At 32.8% G+C, this 21,960-nt stretch overlaps 3 protein-coding genes across 3 annotated transcripts; 1 reads left to right on the top strand and 2 right to left on the bottom strand.

Moving 5' to 3' along the window:
* Positions 1 to 1,085: 1,085 nt before the first annotated feature.
* On the bottom strand, positions 1,086 to 2,295 carry LOC126678948 (gibberellin-regulated protein 9-like). Its single transcript, XM_050373874.2, has 4 exons — positions 2,166 to 2,295; positions 2,022 to 2,072; positions 1,790 to 1,853; positions 1,086 to 1,524 (listed from the first exon to the last, which is right to left on the bottom strand). Exons 1-4 carry the CDS (start codon positions 2,208 to 2,210, stop codon positions 1,343 to 1,345), a joined length of 342 nt encoding a protein of 113 aa, XP_050229831.1. The 5' UTR covers positions 2,211 to 2,295; the 3' UTR covers positions 1,086 to 1,342.
* A 4,753-nt stretch (positions 2,296 to 7,048) lies between these two features.
* Positions 7,049 to 14,309, top strand: LOC126664322 (uncharacterized). Its single transcript, XM_050356668.1, has 11 exons — positions 7,049 to 7,443; positions 7,522 to 7,859; positions 8,813 to 8,890; positions 8,969 to 9,071; positions 9,601 to 9,689; positions 10,246 to 10,357; positions 11,565 to 11,618; positions 11,710 to 11,758; positions 12,918 to 13,018; positions 13,554 to 13,669; positions 13,771 to 14,309. Exons 1-11 carry the CDS (start codon positions 7,093 to 7,095, stop codon positions 14,108 to 14,110), a joined length of 1,731 nt encoding a protein of 576 aa, XP_050212625.1. The 5' UTR covers positions 7,049 to 7,092; the 3' UTR covers positions 14,111 to 14,309.
* A 528-nt stretch (positions 14,310 to 14,837) lies between these two features.
* LOC126677563 (ABC transporter C family member 3-like) lies at positions 14,838 to 20,791 on the bottom strand. The gene is made up of 10 exons (XM_050372248.2): positions 18,728 to 20,791; positions 18,548 to 18,634; positions 17,748 to 18,374; positions 17,490 to 17,654; positions 16,879 to 17,170; positions 16,566 to 16,780; positions 15,986 to 16,291; positions 15,503 to 15,566; positions 15,177 to 15,416; positions 14,838 to 15,095 (listed from the first exon to the last, which is right to left on the bottom strand). The coding sequence occupies exons 1-10, from the start codon at positions 20,492 to 20,494 to the stop codon at positions 14,995 to 14,997; spliced, it is 3,864 nt and encodes a 1,287-aa protein (XP_050228205.1). The 5' UTR covers positions 20,495 to 20,791; the 3' UTR covers positions 14,838 to 14,994.
* Positions 20,792 to 21,960: the final 1,169 nt, after the last annotated feature.

Below are 21,960 nucleotides of genomic sequence, written 5' to 3'. Positions count from 1 at the left end.
TAGAATTTATTATTATTAAAGAATTAATATCAATATTACAACATTTGTTTTTTTTTTTCATGTTTCATTAAAAGAATTATAAAATGAACCTAATTCAGGATGTAGAATTGTGGACTTTTCATTAAACATGTGACTCATGGCATTATTAAATGAAAAAGACTGATAATCAAATATCACATAATAATAGTTGCAAAATCACTAAAATTAAAGTGTTAATATATAACTTTAAAGAGTTGCTGAAAAATATTAATAAAATTATGAAAATATTACAAATAAAACATCAATAGCCATTTCGTTAGACCATCTCATATGTTAATTATCAAATATTTGTCACCAATTACTAATTTGGTAAATTTTCACTCAATTCATTTTGGGCGGCACCAAAAAAAATAATATTCTTTTCATTTTTAATATTTTAATTATTTTTTATTCTTAACATTTATACTCTTTCTATCAATTACATATAAATTTATTTATATTTATATACATCCGAATTTTATACATAACATTATTTTTATTTTAAAAAATAAAATGCTATTAAATTTTTTATTAAGGTTATTATCTCGTAAAATTATTAATGTAAAATGTGTTCTATTTCTTGATTATATTACCTCATATTATATTTCTTTTTTAGGATATTATTTCATAAAAGTACTGATATAGTGTTTTTATATTACCTTCTCATAAAATTATTTATTTGATATTTTTATATTAATTTCAGTATTTTACCATGAAAAATGAATGATTAAGATATTTTAAAATCATTGTGTGCAAAATTAGTCTATAATCATTTAATAATTAAGTGTTCAATTAGATAAATAATAAACTATAAATATAAAATAATAATTTAATCAAATAATTAAAAAATTAAAAAAATAAAGTGGTGGAACTTTACACACTTATCATTTTTTATGAAAGAGAGGATAAAGAGTCATCTAATTAATTATCGGTGATTCTACGACTCCATTTGTGGAAGAGAGTCGCCAAAAACTACGCACATGACTTATTTTCAAGAGTTTTTCAAAAAGAATACATAGTTAAACAACCTCAAATTTATATAACCCAAAATTTTAAAACATAAAGTATTTAACTGAAACAGTAGCTGCAACTCAATGTTAGTAGTAGCTATATTACAACAAAGAGGGAGACACTCAAATAAGAATAAACTCCACTTATTACAAATAATACACGACATATGTCATATATATAGAGGTCCAAAATAATAGTATTTCCTCAATATAGATAATAAATAGAGTGTTTTTCAAGCATATGTACATATAACTTGAATTTATTCCCTTACAGAACATAGAATTACTAATTAAGCAGCAATTAATAAATTGATCTAAGGGCACTTAAGCTTGTTTCCGTGAGTTCTGAGAGATGCATAGCAAGGACAAAGTTGCTTGTTCCCATAGGTACCAGGAGGAACACAGTGGCACCGAGAGCAACAAGTCTTGCATGCTCTGTGGCACACATTCTTCCTTGATGACTTCCTGCATCTCCTCGAGCACGCGTATCCGCAATCTGAACGAAATTAGCTTTATCAGAATCAGAAAATAAAAATAATAAAAAAGTGGGATAAAAGAAAAGAAAAAATAGTTTCGTAAGAGATAGAAAGATAACTGAAAACAACTAACGGTTAGAAACTATATGTATGGAAATTTGTCGAGTCTTATATTTTGGCGGTTGTCCATGTTGTGGTTTCGCCCACGCATGGTTACAAGGCCAAACCAAGTGTTACATTAGTACTTTCCTAATGATAATAATCAAAAGGACTAAAGAAACTCACTGATTTTCTTATGATGGTAGTGGTGTTTCTTGTCAATGGCAACCAAATCACTTTCTTCATCAATCTGCATCCAAAATGTCAAGAAACAAGTGCATTTCATAACCTTATATACTTGTGTTGCTTTGTAATTTTGTAATCACAACAAAAAAAGGACCCAATTTCAGATTTCCAATTTTTTTGGATTAATTTCTTAAACATTAATATTGAAAATAACAAATTGTGAAGAGCTTACGTTGGCTGGAGAATTTGCAGCACTATTGATGACTGAATGTCCCAAATAAACCTGTGCCCAAAAGTTCACCATCATACAAAGTTAAGCACATTTCAATTTAGAGTAGTATGAAAAATTATACAGTCTTGAGCTGCAATGTACTACCTGAAGTAGTAAAATGAGAGCAACAAAAATGAAGAACAGCTTCATCTTGCAAGATATTTGTTTTTCTTGGAGACTTAGTAATAGAAAGGGAGTTTCTTTATATAGACACAATGAATAGGCAGTTAAACAAAAACTGTTGGCTTTTACTCCAAGTGGACACTTAATGGAGTTAATATATGGCCCTTTTGATTATATTAAAGGTTAATACATCGCCAAGCGGCTTGTCAATTGATAAGATGTTCTTCTAAGAAAATTATTCACTCCAATTGTTGCTTCATGTTAGTTGTACAATAAACTAATTGTGCTTTAGCCATGCGAAATTTTTAATGATTAAAAATAAGTAATCATTAAAAGATTTTCTATTGCAAATATCCATTGTCTTGTAATAAATATGACATGGCATAACCATTATATGGGATAAACACTCGCTCTCCTAATTTTAATAAAGTCATGTGTTCAAATTGTACTCATTGGTGCAGCCGTTTAAATTTGAGAATATAACTTTATCTCTTACAAAAGACCTATCCGACTCCAATGAAAATTATTCTAAATATAGAAAGTTTAAAAATATGTCCCATAATTGTACCGGAAAACCTCTTGTATTATATACCCTGGTAACCTTTATTTTTAGTCACATTTTGAATTTCAGCGAAATTTATAATTTGATAAGAAAAATGTCATAAGAATTCATAAAAAAATATGGACTAATTTTATCATGAAAATAAATTTTGAAAAAATAATTTTATATCCATAATTTTGGCCGTTTTATCAAACCTATTACTAAAGCTTATATCGTTCAATCGACTTCAAAATTGAAATAAATATATCCAACAATCATTTAAATTTTATTTTTTGGTACATAATTGTCATTTAAATCCAAATACCATTCATTAACTAAAAGAAAAATTTAATTATGTATATTAATTGTTTGTGGAATTAATATATCCAACAATCATTTACAATGTTTAAATTATTTTTAAGAAATATATTTGATAAGATAATAAAAAGAAACTATGAAATTTATTGAAGTAAAAGACAGTATTAATGATTATTTTTGTCTATTGACAAAGTGTTATATATCTTTAATAATTGGCCTAACGTCTTAAAAAACCCCGACCTTTTAGCCCCTTTTCAATCATACCCTGACGTTGAAAATTTGTCAATTTTACCCTATTTTGCATTTTTGTGTTTCAATTGTACCCTGAAAAATTAAATTAACGTCTTTTGCGTTTGGAAATTTGTTTAAAACATTCTCCATGTCTCGCATATATTAATTGTATATTTTTAAAATTTATTTAAATTTAGTTAAATTAATTAAGAATTTAAATTAGTGTTAATTTGATTATGGTTTTTAGTTAGTTTTTAAAAATAAAGGACTTATTTGTACTTTTTTGAATAAAAAAGAATTTAATTTCATGTTTAAACTTAATTAATTGAATGATTTCATCATTTAAGTAAAAAAATTAACAAAAATTAAAATATTGGGGTACAATTGAAAACGGAAAATTCAAAAGTGGGTAAAATTGACAAATTTTCAACGTCGGGGTGGAATTGAAAAAAAGTTTAAAGGTGAGGGGTTTTTGAGTGATTAGGCCTTAATAATTCACGTGCAAAGATTGTGTGTAAATCACAGATATTGAGTTGAGTGCCAGAAGGAAATGGTGATTTAAGGGAAAAAAACCAACTCCTTTTTGGAACTTTCTTTAACTTTTGGACTCATTGATTTGTTTCTCTTTTATGGGTTTTGGCTGTGGTGTGAGTGCACAGCTGTTTGTTCTTTGGATGGTTGGTTTACAGACAAAACAAATGCAAGTTTATAACTAGTGGGGCAAAATGAGTTGCCACTATTTCCGCTTGTGAATGAGGAACCAACAAGGCTTTGAAACTTCAAAAAGAACAACCCTAAATAATATTGGGTTTTTGATATTTGGGTGCCTCAAAGGCATCCAAATTTCCGAATCAGTGCCTCTTTCGGATATAATTCCGAAAGAGTGCCTGGACCCACATGTTCCGCATTCTAGAAATGCGGAACATGTGGGGTTCCGCATTCCTAGAATGCGGAACACCACTAATTTGGGTCAAAATTAGTGGTGTTCCGCATTCCTAGAATGCGGAACCCCACATGTTCCGCATTTCTAGAATGCGGAACATGTGGGTCCAGGCACTCTTTTGGAATTAATTCCAAAAGAGGCACAACAATAGAAATTTGGGTGCCTCAAATATCAAAAACCCTAAATATTTCCATTCAATTTGAAGTAAAATGTTTCTTTTTTTCCACAATGTATTGTTGCATATAGGGCACTTAACCTGGATCATGACACGCTATTATGGATTGACTCGTGACCCATGTATAGATCATAGAGTTATTGGCATTATTCAATCTCAACTTTTTCCGTTTATAGTGATTTAAGCACAACGTTTAAAATGTTTCACTGTACACCCTTTCATTTTAATGGTTGGCATTATGTAGCACACTTTCATTATATATATATATAAGTTGGTTAAATTGAACAAAATTGAATCAAATTTATACATAAAAAAAAAACTATTTTAAACCGAGTTGGTTCAATTTTTTTAATCAGTCAATTTGCACCTAAAGTAAGCTGAAATTTTTTTACTTCAAAACTAAACCAAAAGAAAATTAAAAACAAACTTATAATCGGCTATATTCATTGGTTCAGTTTCGTACTTCGAGTTTGGGACATCCATAGTTAGGCATGTGCATCGATCTGTTTGGTTTGGTTGGTTTAATTTGGTTTGGTTTGGAATTGGCCAAAACCCACCAACCGAAGTTTGAGAAAATTCTAAACCGAACCAAACCAAACTTTAAATTCAGATCAGACCACATTGAACCTGAATTGTTTTTACTTATTTTTATTAAAAAAGGACAAACTTGGAAAATAATAATTAAAATCATCTTAAAATTTTAAAAGGACAAGTAATTATCGACAAAACACACTTGATTAAATGGACAAATAATAAAACGGAAAGTGTCTACATATAAATAAAAACCAAACCAAATTACCTAAATAACTGAACCATTATTAGAATTTTAGTTCGGTTTAGTTCGGTTTTTACACACACCTATTCCTAGTTGGCATAGCTAGGCTGCCTTTTCATTTACTGCGTTATCAGTTTTCTTGTGTCACATACACAGAACATGAAAGTTTGGACCCTTTCTTTCCTTTGTCTACAATCTGAAAATATGACTTTTTCACACGCCTATTCCTAGTAGTTCTTTCTGAAGGAGGCTTTTAATGTGTTTGAGAAGACATTAACATTGATTTCCGTTTATAAAAAGAAAAATGCTTTATAACCCACCTTTTTAATCTAACTCTTTTAACGTATCTTAAGTGTTAAGATGTCATTCGTTTAATTTCCACCTAAAAATATATATCTCAAAAATCAGAAATTTAATCAATTCGCTCTTTAATTGTCACATCAAACCATACAAAATTGTTGGTTAAAAATATTGGATTATATAACATTACTCTTAAAAAAGGCATAATCATAAAAAAGAACTCACCTTTTCACAATTGTTTTGTTTATATGCCCGATTTTTAAAATTGTTCTTGTTAATTTTTTAATTTTTAGTTTTTTGTCGGATTGAAGTTTTTTCACTCTAAAAAAAATTCAAATGTATCTTTTGTTATGAATAGGTGAATATTTTGTATGATAAAATTTACCTATCTAATTTAGATGAAAAGTTTTCTACCTTCCATATTTGACATGCATGTAAATGCATTAATTATATGGTGAGTGAAATTGCTTATAAATAGATTTTCATCCATGTAACTTTCACAAGTAAAAAGTAATCCTAATAGAAGTTCAATTCTCTCAAATATTTGCTCTTTATTGTGTTATTAAGTAAAAGTAATTCTAATAGAAGTTCAATTCTCTCAAATATTTGCTCTTTATTGTGTTATTATTAGTGCTAATTAATTACTAATTAATTTAGTCCATAAGTCATTAAATTTATAACATCTTTCGTATTAATACCGAATCTAAGAATTTTTACAAGTTTATAATCGGAACCCTACACTACACGTTCAATTCTCAAAGCAAACCCTAGCCGTCTAGAATTTTTTTATTGTTTATTTTCCGGCAGCCGTCAATGGTTTGATTTTGCTATTGACGGTAGCCATCCCTTTATATATGTTAATTTAATTTCATAGATATAATAAATAGCCAATTCTTTTCCATTTTTTCTTGATGGATTAATATTTATCAACGAAGCGCAATTCAATTACCAAGAAGCGGAGATAAATTGAAGATCATCAACAACAAAATGAAATCGTTTATGAGCTATATTAGGTTTATTTATTTTTCATTGTTTTGTTTTTTTTTAAATGTTTTATTTTGTCCTTTCTTTGTGAAAGGTTTGTTGTCCTTCCTCTGCGGAAGGTTTGCTGTCTCTTTTTTATGAAGGAGTTATCAAGTGGTGGTTGAACCGGATGATGTGAGTTTGTGGGTGATGGGTGATGGATGAAGTTTGATCGAAGAATGATTGAAAACTGCACTAAATTAGCGAAACAGTTAATAATTTATTTTTATTTTCGTAAGTAAGATCTGCGAATCAGACAGCATGTTGTCTGTTCCATGTCAGGTCATCGGGTTTCGTTTTCGAATTATTCCGAATTTCTTACAATTGTAACTGTTTCATATTCGATTTAATGAGATTTGATGAATTCAAAAAAAAAAAAATAAATTCTTAATATTTTTACAAGTTTATAATCGGAACCCTACACTACACGTTCAATTCCTGAGCCCAATTCAGATATTTATGTAAGAAGTCCTAAATATTTGACGTCCAGCAAATGGGTGTGAATTCCGAGCCCATTTGCATTAGAGAAATGAGCCCACGTATCTCAAATTCTTTGTTCTTTCTAAATCAAACAGTTAATTTGTTGCGCAAAAAATAAAAAAAATGGGCAGCAAAACGAAGAGAAAGTATAGAGAAGACACGCCCACATCATCCTCGTACTCCGATGAAGATGAATCATCGGATACCTCCGGCGACAGACGCCGCCGGAACCGTAAATCCAGGAAAAGTAGCGATAGCAGCTCAAGGAGAGAGAAAGAGAAAAAGAGAGAAAAAAGAAGAAAAAGAAAAGAAAGAAGAGAAAAAGATAGAAAATCAAGAAACAAGAGAAAGTACTACGATTCAGAATCTGGGTCGGGTTCTGATTCGGGTTCTGAATCTGATACAGCTAAACCGGAAGATGTAGTTAAAGACATGCTAAAGGAGTTTCCAAATGTTGGAAGTGATTTAAAGCAGGTATGTAACCCTTGATTTTATTTTAATTAAAATTGTTACTTAATATGATTTTAATTGTACCCTTCTGTTTAATTTTAGTTATTAGAAATGATTGATGATGGTCAAGCTGTTGATATTAAGGGTATATCTGAAAGGTCTTTAAAGAAGCATTTGAAGAAGCTTTTTGTTTCTTTGAATCTTAAAGATAATGGGGATAGAGTGTTTTTGTTGCCTTCAAATCATAGTCCTACGTTGGATGTTGTTGCCCATTTGATCAACACTGCCCGTTTAGAACCTAACAAGGAGCAACAACAACAACAGCTTCATGATGTAAATTCAGTGCCAACTGCTGCTGAGAGTTTACCAATACCTGATGATACTAACAAGAACTTGACTAGTCCTTCCCCGCGTGATGATGCTCCTGGGCCGAAAAGAAGGTAAATAAGATTCTTCTTTTGCACTGTATTGGTTCGCAAGTTTTAGTATGTATGCTTTTTATTTGGTGGATGTCTAAAGATTGAGATGTTATTGTCTTTATAGTCTTTATGAAGTAAGAACTAATCAAGTAGTGTGGGTGTCTACTCGTTTATGGTTCACTGTCTATTTTATGTAATTATATATGATGAGAGGTACATTATTTATATTAAATTATCTTAATAGATTAGATTCCCTTTAGTCTGTTTACTTGATGGATGCCTTTTTTGTCTTTCATGATTGAAAGGCCTTATGAGTTCCTTTATGGCCAAGCTAGTTTAACTGTAGAAAATCTTATCATGCTAAAAGGAAAGTTTGTTTTTAGATGGAACCAGTCCTGGTTACTTTCTTGGTTATAAGCTGAGTTGATACATGTTCAATATTAGAGATGGATGAGACATGTAATTTCTTACAGGTTTTTGTTATCTTGATTCTGATGCCTTAAAATGGTGATTATCTGCCCTTTGGTATTTTTGAGTTTATTGTAATCTTCACGGACTCGATTTCGCAATACTGATTATACCGTGTGTGGGAGACTTTGATTGTCTTGAGATTTGCCAATTTGATGAGCATTGAATGTTAAAGAGTATTTGTGGTGCAATAATTGTGGTGGATTCTTGATGTGCATGCCTTTTCTCGTTTCTTTTTGTGTATTCATTTTGGACTCGTCATATGAGATGTGAGTATTTTATATCATCGCTAATATGCAATTTAACAATTAATTAAATTGCTAAGGTATGCATCATATTGAATATTTGACGATATATTCCGTGCCTTACTAAAAAACCGATCCTTGTTTACCAACCACACATTGTCTAACCAAATCAAATTCTCTCTCGATAATGCTGATTATTGTATTGTGATATTTTTATTGTTTAAAGCTAGAAAATCACCATCTATTGATGTTTTACTGAAGGATGATGGGCCCTGAAATGCCATCAGCTGAGCTACTTGCTGCGGCTGCTAAATTAACAGAGGCACAAGCTGAGTTAAAGTAATTTTTTCAAGTTTCATCTGTTTTGGTTTCATGAAATACTAGTTTGGCGATAACACCTTTCATTTTAAAATACAGGGAAATTGAGTTGGAGGAAGATACTGAAGTGTTTATAGGACCTCCCCCACCTGCTATGGTTGCTGAAGCTGAATCAGCAAATGAAGCAGAGCGCTTTGAAGAGGTTTCTGATTCTACCTCATAATTTGTCTGTGTTATTCCTCAAGTTCAGTACTGTATTAATACCTAATATGTCTATGGTTAAGATAATAAATCATAAACTTGTCTCTTATGTTTAGAGATTCAAAATTCTGCAACTTATGATTCACAGTTCTGGGCTTGTTGTGATCTTCTTCTTGGGCAGACTGGCCAATGACTTAGAAATGAGTTTTAAAACATAAAAAAGGTTTTACTTTATTCTGGTCCATATTTGGTGGGCATTGTTTTATGTGAGAGGATAATTTTTATTGTTATGTCTTGAATGATTCAGAAAACATATGTTTCCTGTCTTTTTAAGTGGTGTTATGATTGACATACTTATTTGATTCTTCCTTTTTTTTCTTTCACAATTATGTGAACTATCTAAATTTTTGTTATATATCTTATGCTAGCTGTTAAACTGTAAAGTAAAAGGAAAAGAATGCTCGCTCAAGTTAATTTTTAGATTAACTATTTTTTAAGATCATGCAATGATAGACTGATGTCCTGGACAGGTAACCAGAATAATGGCCGTTGAAGGTGATTCTCCATATGACATTGTCGGAGTGAACCACAAAATGACAGCTGAGAATATAAAGAAGAGGTAAAGTCTTTTATCATCCTTCAGGCAATTAATCTAGTTTTCTGTATGCTGTTTTGAACCTGTGCGATGTCCATCACTCCCAGCCTTAATAAATTACCAGTACTATAGTTATTAATCATCACTCGAGTCTTTAAATTCTTATTGATCTCATGTCATATCTTATTATTTGGACATGATTATTAACAGAGAATGAAGGAACTGGTGAGGTAGCACAAAGAAGTTTTTCTTATAGCATGTTATGCATGTGACTATGACTATGACTAATGATTTGGTTTCTAATGGCTCATCAACAAAAGATGCTTTAATGATATTTATAGATCAAGTTTCTTCCTTAAATTTCCATTTTGAGGTATCATTAGATGAATTATATAACGTTCATGCATCAACTCTACACCCTTATAGGACTTCTGATTGAGTATGCACGATTTGTCTATTCTAAATTGAATATCTATCAGTCATAGTTAGTTGTATGATGGCATAAACAGTATTTTTGATATAGCTTTAACGTAAGCAAAATGTATTTTGTTGATGGCAATTTTATTATTTGTCTCCCTAGGTATTGGAAGATGTCCCTTTTGGTACATCCTGACAAATGTTCTCATCCTCAAGCAAACCAAGCATTTATCAGATTGAATAAAGCATTTAAAGACTTACAAGATCCAGATAAAGTAAGGCTCTTATATTCACATGGTTCCTATGAATAAAATTTTTCTTCCTTCGATTTTTGTGCTTTAGATTATGCATGCTCTTTGTTTGCTTGTGTTATGGTATAGATCAATAGAAGACCTTTTCACACTTGATCTACTGGTTTACTGATTGAGCTAAGGGCTCAAGTGGTGATATAAAGTGCGCAGTGCTTTTTTGTGCCATTTATCTGTAGGTTTAACTTAGGTTAAACTACTGTGACACAGAGCACTTTGTTCAGAATCAATTCGTATATGGTTCACAATCACCAGCATCTAGCAATAAATCTACATGATACATTATTATTTGTGTTAAAACATTTGCAAAGACAGCTTCTTGATGAGGAGGTGGTGCAAAACTTTCTCAACCCAGGTTAGGTTACCATATACCCTAATTGCTGGCATTAAGCTTTGTTGAAGTGTTTGGGATTCGCAAAGGACCTTAGCAATCATGATGGGCATGTTAGGAAGGTTTTGTTATGATTAATCTTTAGTTCAGTCCCAGTAAATTATTTAGGAAAGTTTGCTCTCATTTATTTTTAGATCAGTTTTATTCAGTTTATTTTTGGCAATAGTTTTCCTTTTAAGACGTTAATTAGTAAATATAATTAGTGGGGTGGTCTTCTTGTTTCTGTTTTAGTTTCCAGTTAATCACTCCATCACTAGATCCTAAACCCGGGATCATAAGTATGCTATGGTTGAATTAATGAGGCTTCAACAGTAGTTTTATTATCTTAACAATTTAAAATATACCAATTTTTGATGCATCACAAGGACAGGACTTTAAAGAACTTTAACAATTTTTGATATATCACAGGGACTTTAAAGAATTTTTCTCCTATAATGTATTCCTTGCATCAAGAATTATAATAAAGATACTACATAACGTGTAAGCATCTTTTTTTTTTTTTGGCTGATGCAAGTTTAGTTCTAAGATTCAATTGCTCTGTAAATAGTCAAGTTTTTGATTGCTATGGCTATATTGGACAGCTCAAGCTAACTGTTTTAGTGGCATGATATGCAATTGCTAATTTTGTATTCTGTATTTTATGGTTTCCTACTTGCTTGTAGCATCCGTATATGTGATCATAATTGGCAGTCATTGATCTTTATTTTCATATCAACTTTGAATTTTACTTTATGTATTTGATTGTTCTTACTATATATTTTTTTTCTGTTCTGCTTTTTGTAGCGGAAATTGCTAGATGATCTAATTAAACAAAAGGAGGAACAAGAAGCATTTAAGGTTTGTACCTTTACTGAATTATGGCTCTTCTTATGGCTTCTTAAAGTTACTTAAAAGAAAAAGTATTTATAGAAATTGTTTGCCTATATAGGTTGAGTTGAAAGCTATGCGAGAAGCTGCTCAATGGAGAAGAATACAAGGTACTTCGTCACTTATATAAATAGCTGTCTCTACTGTCATTTTTAGTCAGATATTTGTTCTAACAATTTTCCAGCTGGTAATGTCTGGAGATATCTACTTATAAGTATTCTACTGCATTTTTTAAATACTTTTTGGAACAAGTTTGAATCTTTTTCTAGTCTTACATTTCTTTTTATTTCCCTGATTATTTTTTCCTTTTTGAATATCGTAAGGATTGTAGGCAGGTACTTTTTCCTTATTCAACTCGTGATTAATCTTTTTCCCTGCTATCTATAGGGTCTGCTGAATTTGTTTGGATTTCAGTTCATTTATTTAAGTATAATTCGATATCACCTTTTATCAGTTTTTTGAATGCATATTTTAGACGATCGTGCTCATGCACACAATACTTAACTATAGCCAAGAGGAACTTGTTATTAGCTTAATTATTTTATGAGAGTGTTTTGATTGGATATCTGATCAGTCCATTGGTAAAGATTTTCGCAATTGCTGTATGAATAGTAATTTAATGCTCTGCTGTTGGAGTATAAAAAGTAGGCAGAAAACGACAGAATTTTCTTCTTTTAGTCCGGTTAACAAACTTGAATGGCCGATATCATTTATGTAAGATGAAGCTAGAGAATTTGAGCTGCGGAAATTTTCATCTATATTACCTTAATAAAGAATAATATCACTTGGTCTTCTACTTATAAATTATTAGAATGCCTAGTGGAAGAAAAAAATTTGTGAATTACTCTCGACATTTGAGAATTGAGATATGTCTAAAATCGTGATTATGTACTCTCTGACTGTCAAGATATGCCTGATATCGTGATTAGGTACTCTCTGACTTCCGAGATATGCCTGGGTCACAATAAGAACTCAAGCTGTGTATTTCGAGAGAATGAATGCTGCATATCTTCATTAGCATATGTGATACCATTTTAACCAAATTTTTGATAGCCTTTGTAAACTGTAATATTCCACTTCAAATCATCCATCTTCTTGTGTAGTTGACGTATCTCATATTCAGGTTATCATGAGCAAATATTTCCTGAAAAAAATTGGTGCAATGGTATCATTTATCCGTCAATGATACAGTTGTGTTTGACCAATGACACTAGTCGATAATATATTGTAGTGCTTGCCCTGTAAGTAAGAAAGCTGTTATTCTGGCAGGCATTTGTATGGAGGGTGATGATGAGCTCCTGGCTGACATGGAAGTTAAAGTAGCCCCACAAAGAGATGAATGGATGACTACATTGCCTCCTGAAAGGAAAGTAAGGACTCACAATCAATGCCTTTTAATGTGTATTTCTCTTGAGTTTTTTCTGTTAAGTAATGTTCTTCCCACACTTCAGCAGATTTGAGAAGTTGTAATTCTGCTGTAATATAATCTTCATCTTGGGAAAATTACTATCATCCCCTGATGTTAGGTTCAAATTAATTCTATCTCCCTGAATTTACTTCACCGTGTTCCTGACTTTTAGATTCTACTCCCTCCGTCCCAAATTAATATGCAGTTTAGGACAAACACATGCATTGAGCAAAATTATTTTATCATTTAAGTAATAAATGACTGCCTATAATCTGAGACAAAAAAAGTGAAAGTCCTGCCTTTTCAATTTGGGATAGAGGGAGCCTATCAATTTGGATCAGAGGAAGCAGATAACTAAATCGCCCAAACTCAGCGAAAAAAATAGTAATTTCAACAAAATCTTATATGGTGATAGTAAATTTCTCTATGATTCTTTTATCTGTTTGTACAACAAGTAATCTCTAATCAATTCTAAACTTTTGAATGTATTTTTTCAGCCTGGTGTGACAATGCACTCAACAAAACAATTCAGCAACAACGCTAGAGAAGGACGCGGTGACACAAGTGTTTGGACGGATACCCCTGCAGGCAGAGCCGAAAAGGCAAAGATGAAGTATGAGCACCTGTTATGTAATGCTATGGATCGATAGAAATTTCTTTTTTTTCCTCTTACTTTATCATTAAATTAATGCTTTATTGCATCGTTTCATTCAGTTACTTGGAAGCATATAATGAGGCTGCAGCACTTGCTTCAAATGAGGAGGAAAAGAAAATGATGGCTGCAGATGCAGACTTGGTAGATGAATACAATAAGGCAAAACGTTCAAAATCGTTAGTACAAAAGCATCGGGAAGAGACTTCGAGCCAGTCGAAAAAAACGAAAAAGAAACCCAAAGAAAAAGAAGAGTGGGTAGAGAAACACCCGTGGAAGCCATGGGATCGCGAGAAGGACCTTGTTGGCGGAAGGCAAAATATAAAATTTGACGCAGACAACATGGTTCAGGGTTTGTCTTCAAGGTTTTCATCAGCAAACTTTCAGAGGAACTTCCTTTAGGTAAACGCTTGTTAAATTTGTCGTGTCACATGTTGGCTTATGTATTTTTGAGTTGTCTTTAGATTATTAATAAACTTGAAAGAAGGTTAAATTCATGTAATGGATGTCAATTTGCAAATTATTACCAAGCTTTTTGTATAAAATTAATACAATGGAGAAAAGATCAATTAAATTTGTAGAAATTATTTTGTTGAGATAATTATTTATTTTTAGTTTTCATACCTAGATTAATTTATTCTTGGGTATAGGACAAAAGAGCATGCGTTTCTGCTATAAACAATAAAAGTGTAGATATATGCTAATTTTAAGGATGAAGGTAGCAGCTAGCTATCCAGTTATCTTACTTGCTAATTTTTCTATTTGAATTGAAGAAAAAATTTAATTTGTAATGATTTTGTCAATTTTTAGAAGTAGTGATAGTATTGCATCTAGTTTAGTTGTTATCAATTTTATTTGCAAATATTCAGGTAGCCATCTCCATTTTAAATCCGAATTCTGAAAAGATTATTTATCAAATCGATACCGCACGGTGGACAGAGCAAATTACATTTAGCAACATTATTAAAATGATAGTAAGATTATAATTAAATAATAATCTATTTAGTCCATGAACAACATAATTACATCTTGGAAGCCACAGAATTTGGGTTAAAGCAGGAGAAGGAATTATTTAGCATCTGATTTAGATTAAGGGTCCTCTCGAATGAATATGGATGGTGGGTCTGGCTAAACAAAATTTAATTATAATAAAACCAAGACAGAAGTAAGATGTTAAGACTACTGCTGCATCTATCCAACCAACAAGCCATTGTTCACATTGCTTCTCACACTTCTACTACCTCCTTCCACCTTTGCCATCTCATCCCTTTCTCAAATGTTATTGATCATTTGTCTGACCTTTCGCTGTACTCTGCCACAAGTTTTGCAAATGAGGAACACTTGTTTCCTAATAATCTTTCTGGAGAATCATATTCCTCAATAAGCCCTGCGCCATCATTATAAACGATCACTAACATCCCACATCATTACGAATTTACGACAAAATCTCGTACAGAAAAATGCTCACCTTGACTCAGAAGTAGAACCATGTCGCTATCAAGAATGGAAGTTATCCGATGAGCAATGGTTATAACTGTACAGTCAGAGAAGTGATCTCTAATTGTCTTTTGGATTAAGTTATCAGTAACTGTATCAATGGAGGCGGTAGCTTCATCTAGGACTAAGATCTTTGTTTTCTTGAGCAGTACGCGACCGAGACAGACTAGCTGCTTCTGACCCATACTCCAATTCTCTCCATCCTCAGTAACTACATCACCAAATGATCACTCATAATGTTATGTTATGTGCACTTATATAGTATATGACAGTGTAGTATATAGTAAGAAAACAAACCTATGGAGTCTAACTTTTTCTGCTTCTTCCTGACTTCATTACCAAGTTGGCACTTGTCAAGAACCTAAAATCATCAAGTGATCGTCGTTAAGTTTACCAATGCAAGAAATTCTGAGATGTGAAATGCTGAAATAAGAAACAGCTTAACAATATTTTTTAATAAGAATATGTTATAAATATAGAGTTTCCGAGTTTGAAAAGCGTTTTAGAAACGAAACGAAACTAGGACTTGAGAAATTTCCTCATGACATAGATATCTCAAACCAAACTGAGAACTAGTTACTTCGGTTGGTTTTTCGATTCTGTTCCATTTTTTGTTCAGTTTTATACTAAAAGTGAACTGAATTTTTTTATTTCCAAAACCAAATAGAAAAAACCAAAATACTCTAAAATTTCAAACCAAACAGAACCAAAATTATCAGTTTAATTCAGTAATCCGGGTTGGTTCAAATCAAATGTTGCACACCCTTAGACACAACGCACCTCCCAAATATCCTTGTCTGTGAATGATTCAAGAGGGTCCAAGTTACTCCGTACAGTCCCTTCAAACATTGTAGGATCCTGAGGAATAATGCTGAGTTTTGATCGCAAATCATGCAAACCAATAGATGAGATGTTGATGCCATCAATCGCAATCTGACCAGCTGAAGGTTCAACAATTCGAAACAGACTTTGTATGAGGGTTGATTTCCCACTGCCTGTTCTTCCTACAATACCAGTCCTCTTCCCTCCTTGAAGAGTGCATGTCAGACCTCGCAACACTATTGGCAAGTGAGGGGCATACCGGATCTACATCATGTCATTGTGTTTAACAATATGCATTGTGTATAACAATTTGAGAATCAAATATTATCTATATTGCACGGAAAACGAAACAGTAAAAGGGGAAACACTGGAAAAAATAGTGAATTCATAATTTCTAATGAGTTAAAGTTATAAATATGAAATCTTGAAGTTTCAGAAAGTGTTTCCGGAAATGGCAATGGATCTCCTAAATGTAGGACTCGGCAATTTCGATGCGATATAGAGAATTATCAATTGAAGAAAGCAGAAGTATAAGTACCTGCAGATTAGCAATATCAATTTCTCCATTCCATGGCCAAGAACAATTTGGCCTACTTTCATCTTTGACAAGAGCAGGCTCACTAGGTATAGACATGAATTGATGGACTCTTTCAACTGATATCATTTGGTTCTCAAGACTGCAAATGTTCCATATCAACCTAGCTTGCAACACGTTTAAGCCGAGTCCATATGTCACAGCTAAACCCGCGATTGCTTTAAAGAACAGGAAAACAAAAGGAGAGATTTATTTTTGTCAAGTCTAGGATAATAAATAAACAACTAAATATATGTCCAAGGCAGGAACTACCAACCTAGATCAATGCCGTCAGGGAATGAGATTAAGAAAAACAGACATAAGGCAAATGTAACAGAAGAAAACATATCCAAGCGGAAGCCAAGCCATTGCATTGCACCAGCACTATAAAACTTAGGCCGAGAAAATCCATCTGTAAGCTTCATATTCAATTGTCGGAATCTTGATTGTTGATCAAAACTCCTGATAATTGTCGATCCTGAAATTGTTTCGGAAAAGTTCTGAATAACTGGAGCTTTGCATATTCCAGCTAACCGTGAAAGTTCTCTTGCAGAAGAAATGTAATAACTCTGCATTAAAACAAGACCGAAAAAGAAAACAGAAGAAAATTTGCAATTATGAGAACTCAACCAAGCTATGTAGTACAAAAACAAAAAATGCCGAAACAGGAAATGACAAACGACATTTATTACAAGAATATATTATAATTAGAGTTTCAAAATTTCAAAAGCCTTTTCGGAAAGGAAAACAAAACGCCAAAATGTGGGACTCAAGAAATTCCCGTGCAACATAGCAAGCAAGTACTGCTCATGACATTATTATCATAATTTTTTTAAATTCAGAAAAAGATGGTGACCAAATAATTAAGAAAAGTTAATGATGCATTACCTGGTACCAGATGCAGGCAGAAACCAAGGGGAGAAAAACTACAAGAACTTGCCATGCTACCTGAGACATTACTGCAATTGTACCCAGAAGATTGATCATTACGAAGGCAACTGCCCAAACTTGATATGGGATTTGCAAATCGACTGCACTTTGGTCTGTAGAACACTATTACAGCACAAACATAACCATTAAATGAAAAGAACAATTTGCTGCAAGATTAACAAACAAATCATTCAACATATTTATAGCTTTACTTACTCTATTAAGGATACGTCCACTTGGAGTTTTGTCAAAGAAGGACATAGGAGCACGGAAAATGCAGTGATGCATTTTATTGAAAAGTATAGTTGCTGTCTTGAGACCTGCCGTTTCAAGAAGTATAGACCGAATCAAAAGGCAAAAAGAACTTCCGAAGGCTAAAGCAGCATACACAAGTATCAGTATGGATCCGTTAACAACAGGTTTTGCTTCTATCGACGTGGGAGTTGCCCATGTGATCCAGTAGTTGCTACTGATAAGGAGGATTTGGAAAATCATATGTAACAGCAAAATAAAGGGAACCAGAGCTCCCCCATATGCTGTTGTGAGATATTTCCAGTAGACTTGAAATTCAACTTTGCCTTTTTCCCTTTCTTCTTCTTTAACAAGCTGTCCTCTCGGCTCAGCTACCTCATCAGGATCACTGTTTAGTAAATCTCCCCTATCTTCTTCTTTCAGGTCGTCACTATCGTTGATACTTCCATTTACAGAATATTCTCCTTCTTGTTTGCAGTCAAATGCAGATAATGCAGCCTTATGTGCACCTATAAGTTCCATAAAGTCAGACCCGGAATTGAGAATGTCATTGTATTTTCCAGCCTGCGTTATACGTCCATCTTTAATGACCTAAAAAGCAAGGTAGAATTTGAAGCCAATGATTCCAATGGTCAAGAAATTTGTTACACAGAAACGGATACACCAAACTGTAAGATTCGACAAGTTTCTGTGCAACAGAGGTCGAGATAGTGTATATACAAGAATAGTATCAAAAGTAAAGGCAACACAATTAAATTACTCACCAATATTAGATCAGCAGTAGGCAAGAAGTCCACTTGATGAGTTACATAAACAATAGCTTTTGAGCTCAAGAGACCTACCAAAACTTCCTGCAATGCAATGAGCAAACAAATATACTTCTTAAGAAGTGCTATTTAATTAAGCACTAGATAAGTAAAACTAGAAAAGGAAAAGCTAATCACCCTGAACAAATGAGATCCAGTATGCGCATCAAGAGCGCTAAAAGGATCATCAAATAAATAAATATCAGCATCTTCGTAGAGAGCTCGCGCAATCTGAATTCTTTGTTTTTGTCCACCACTCAAATTGATGCCTCTCTCACCTATAACAGTCTGATCACCAAATGACAAGATTTCAAGGTCCTTGTTTAAGGAACATGCTTCTAGTATGCTCTCATACTTTACCCTATCCATCTCCTTTCCGAATAATATATTCTCTTCAATGGTACCACTCTGTATCCAAGGCGTCTGCGAAACATACGCCTTTGTCCCGCATAACTTAACCGATCCTGAGATTTTGGGTACTTCTCCCAAGATGCAGGATAGTAAGCTTGATTTTCCGCAACCAACTGTACCACATACTGCAACTCTCATACCTTGAAATATCTTCAAATTTATATCTTTTAATGTCGGGTTAGGAACAGAGATGTCCCAGGAAAAATTACCGTTTGTTATCTCAATTGCCGTATCAGAACTATTCCTTGGAAGTTTCTCCACAACATCAATCGGCAAGTCATCAAGACAGAGGAAAGCTGATATTCTACAAAGGGAAACCTTAGCCTCAATGATGGTAGATATTGTGGTAGGAAGACCTATCAGTGGCTCTTGAAGCATTTTGAAAGTTGCAAGTGCAGATAAGATCTTTCCTGAATCAAGTGGGATTCCCATAAGCAAACAAGAACCGAAAGTGGACACGGACACAAGAGAAGGAGCACACCAGAACACAAAGGTGCCAACTGCGGTAGTATACACGAATTTCAACAACCATTCTACCTCCGTCTTTCGGAGCTCCACAATCTTAGACAAAAACTTCATTTCCCAAGCTTGAAGCTTCAGAATTCTTATATTCCTCAAAATCTCAGCTGTTGCCTTCATTCTTTTATCTTTGGATTCCATCAATTTACCCTCCAAGGTCTCCTCTAATCTTCCTAGTGGGTAGTTGATCAACATGACAATAGAAGTTGCAACAAGCGCGGCAAGAGAAGCTAGACCAAGATGTTTATACAGTATAAAAAATGCTAAACTAATTTGCATAATCACCTGCCATGGCTCATGCAAACACTGGCAAAATCCAATAACCCTTTCAGCATCAGTCGCCATATAATTGATCATCTCTCCACTCGTATTGTCCTGCTTTGCTTGACATGAAAGGCTCAAACTCTTGTTGTAGATCATCGCCACAAATACTGCACGAATCTTGATTCCAATATTCTGCAACTTAAACGAACACTGTCTCTGAGTAAGGCATTCTATAATCTTTGCAGCCAGAAAAGTGGAAGCTAAGAGATACCCTTGACTTTTAAACTCTCCATGGCCACTGAGGCATTGCATAAACATGTCTATAAGAGATGGACCGACATAAGAAGCTAACGTGCATATCAAAGTCAGCAAACCTGTCCACAGAATTTCTTTCCAAGCTGACAAGAATAACGCCTTGACAAGGTTCAGTGAAGTTAATCTAGTAGCAACACCACTATCTAACTCAAGTTTAGTTTTGAAAAGTGCAAATGCAGCAGCTGCAGTATCCCCACCATGAAGTTGAGGAACATCATGGAGGTCTAAAGGTTTATTATTGCCAAGAGCAATTAAAGAAGCCATCCAAGAAAACGAAAGAAGACTAATAAGACCAGCATTCGAATAATCGCTTATCGATTTCCCCCCTGCAGAGCTACTTAAATTCTCATCCAACAGAGGTTCTTCGAGTAAGCTATCTTCCTTCTTAATTTCCATTTTCAAGAACCCAAAATAACACAGAGATTGAATCCAATGATAAAAACTGAATTAGCAACGACGAATTCTGCTGTCTATAATGAATAATGTCTCGTTTGAAATAATGGACCAACAACGTCCATTTTTTTTGAAATTGAATTGCTTTTTTTCCCAGTGAACGCAAATAACTTGTACAGCACTGCGATTTTCAAAGTTTAATCATTTGGGGGTAAATGGGAAATCAAAAACTTGATTGCAGTTCCCTAAAACTAGAATTGAATTTTGATTCAATTGCATTTAACGGTTGACCGCTAAAATTGGACTTCTGTACGTTTTAGTGTTATAATAAATTCAAATATGCTTTTATCTTATTACTATAATAGCAGTGGTTTATTAAGAGAGAAATTCTTATTAAGAATCTCACATTTATCTCCTTAATTAATCGTAGTTTTCTTTTTATTTCCATTATTATCTATCTTTCTATAATTTATTCTTCTTGTAATTCTTTTGTTAATTATTTTTTATATTTATATGATAGAATTAGTTCACGGATAACGTGGTGGACTGAGTCTACCTAATTTTTTTTCCAGAATATAGATCACTCTGTGATTTCTGACTCGGCACCAATTGTGGAGTATTTTTTAATATTCGGTGTTCAACGGAGATATCAAATAGGAGAAATTTTTAGGTAGACTGAGTCTAACACGTTGCAACACCTCATTAAAATGATGGCAATATCGTAATAATTGTGCAATAAATGTATCCAAATTTTAATGGTGATATTACAATATTACCATCATTTTAATAAGGTGTTACATTATGAGTGACTTAATCCACGAATAACGTGGTAAATTCGGTCAACCTAAAAATTTCTCATCATGCAAACTCAAGTTGGAGAACATATCAAACAGGGTAAATAAAAGCCGAGATGGAAAGGCATAAAGCAGCCACATGCATGAGAAATCAGAGCAGTTGGATATTTGAATATCGACTCACCTCTTCAAGAGCCATCAGAAAATAACTTTTTCCAACCAAATATACAATTATACACTTAAAATAATTACGATACTAAAACAGACCTGGTAACCCACCTAATAATTTTGAGTTTCATGCTTAATCAAAGGCCTAATACTTTAAAAACTCCCAACCTTTTAACCCCTTTTCAATTCTACCATGATGTTATAAACTGGTCAATTTTACTCCATCTTGCATTTTCTCGTTTAAATTGTATCCTAATTTTTTAATTTTTCATAATTTTTTTATTTAAATGATAAAATCATTTAATTAACTAAGTTTAAAGATAAAATTAAATTTATTTCCATTCAAAAAAGTACAAATAAGTCTTTTATTTCTAAAAACTAACTAAAAACCATAATCAAATTAAAACTAATTTAAATTCTTAATTAATTTAACTAAATCTAAGTAAATTTTCAACATATACAATTAATATATGGTAGACATTGAGAACTTTTTTAATTTTTTCCAAA

Source organism: Mercurialis annua, linkage group LG1-X, assembly GCF_937616625.2.
Source record: "Mercurialis annua linkage group LG1-X, ddMerAnnu1.2, whole genome shotgun sequence".
NCBI classification, from domain to species: Eukaryota; Viridiplantae; Streptophyta; class Magnoliopsida; order Malpighiales; family Euphorbiaceae; genus Mercurialis; species Mercurialis annua.
Note: the sequence above shows the minus strand (reverse complement) of the source record. Positions and strands in the feature narration are given on the sequence as shown.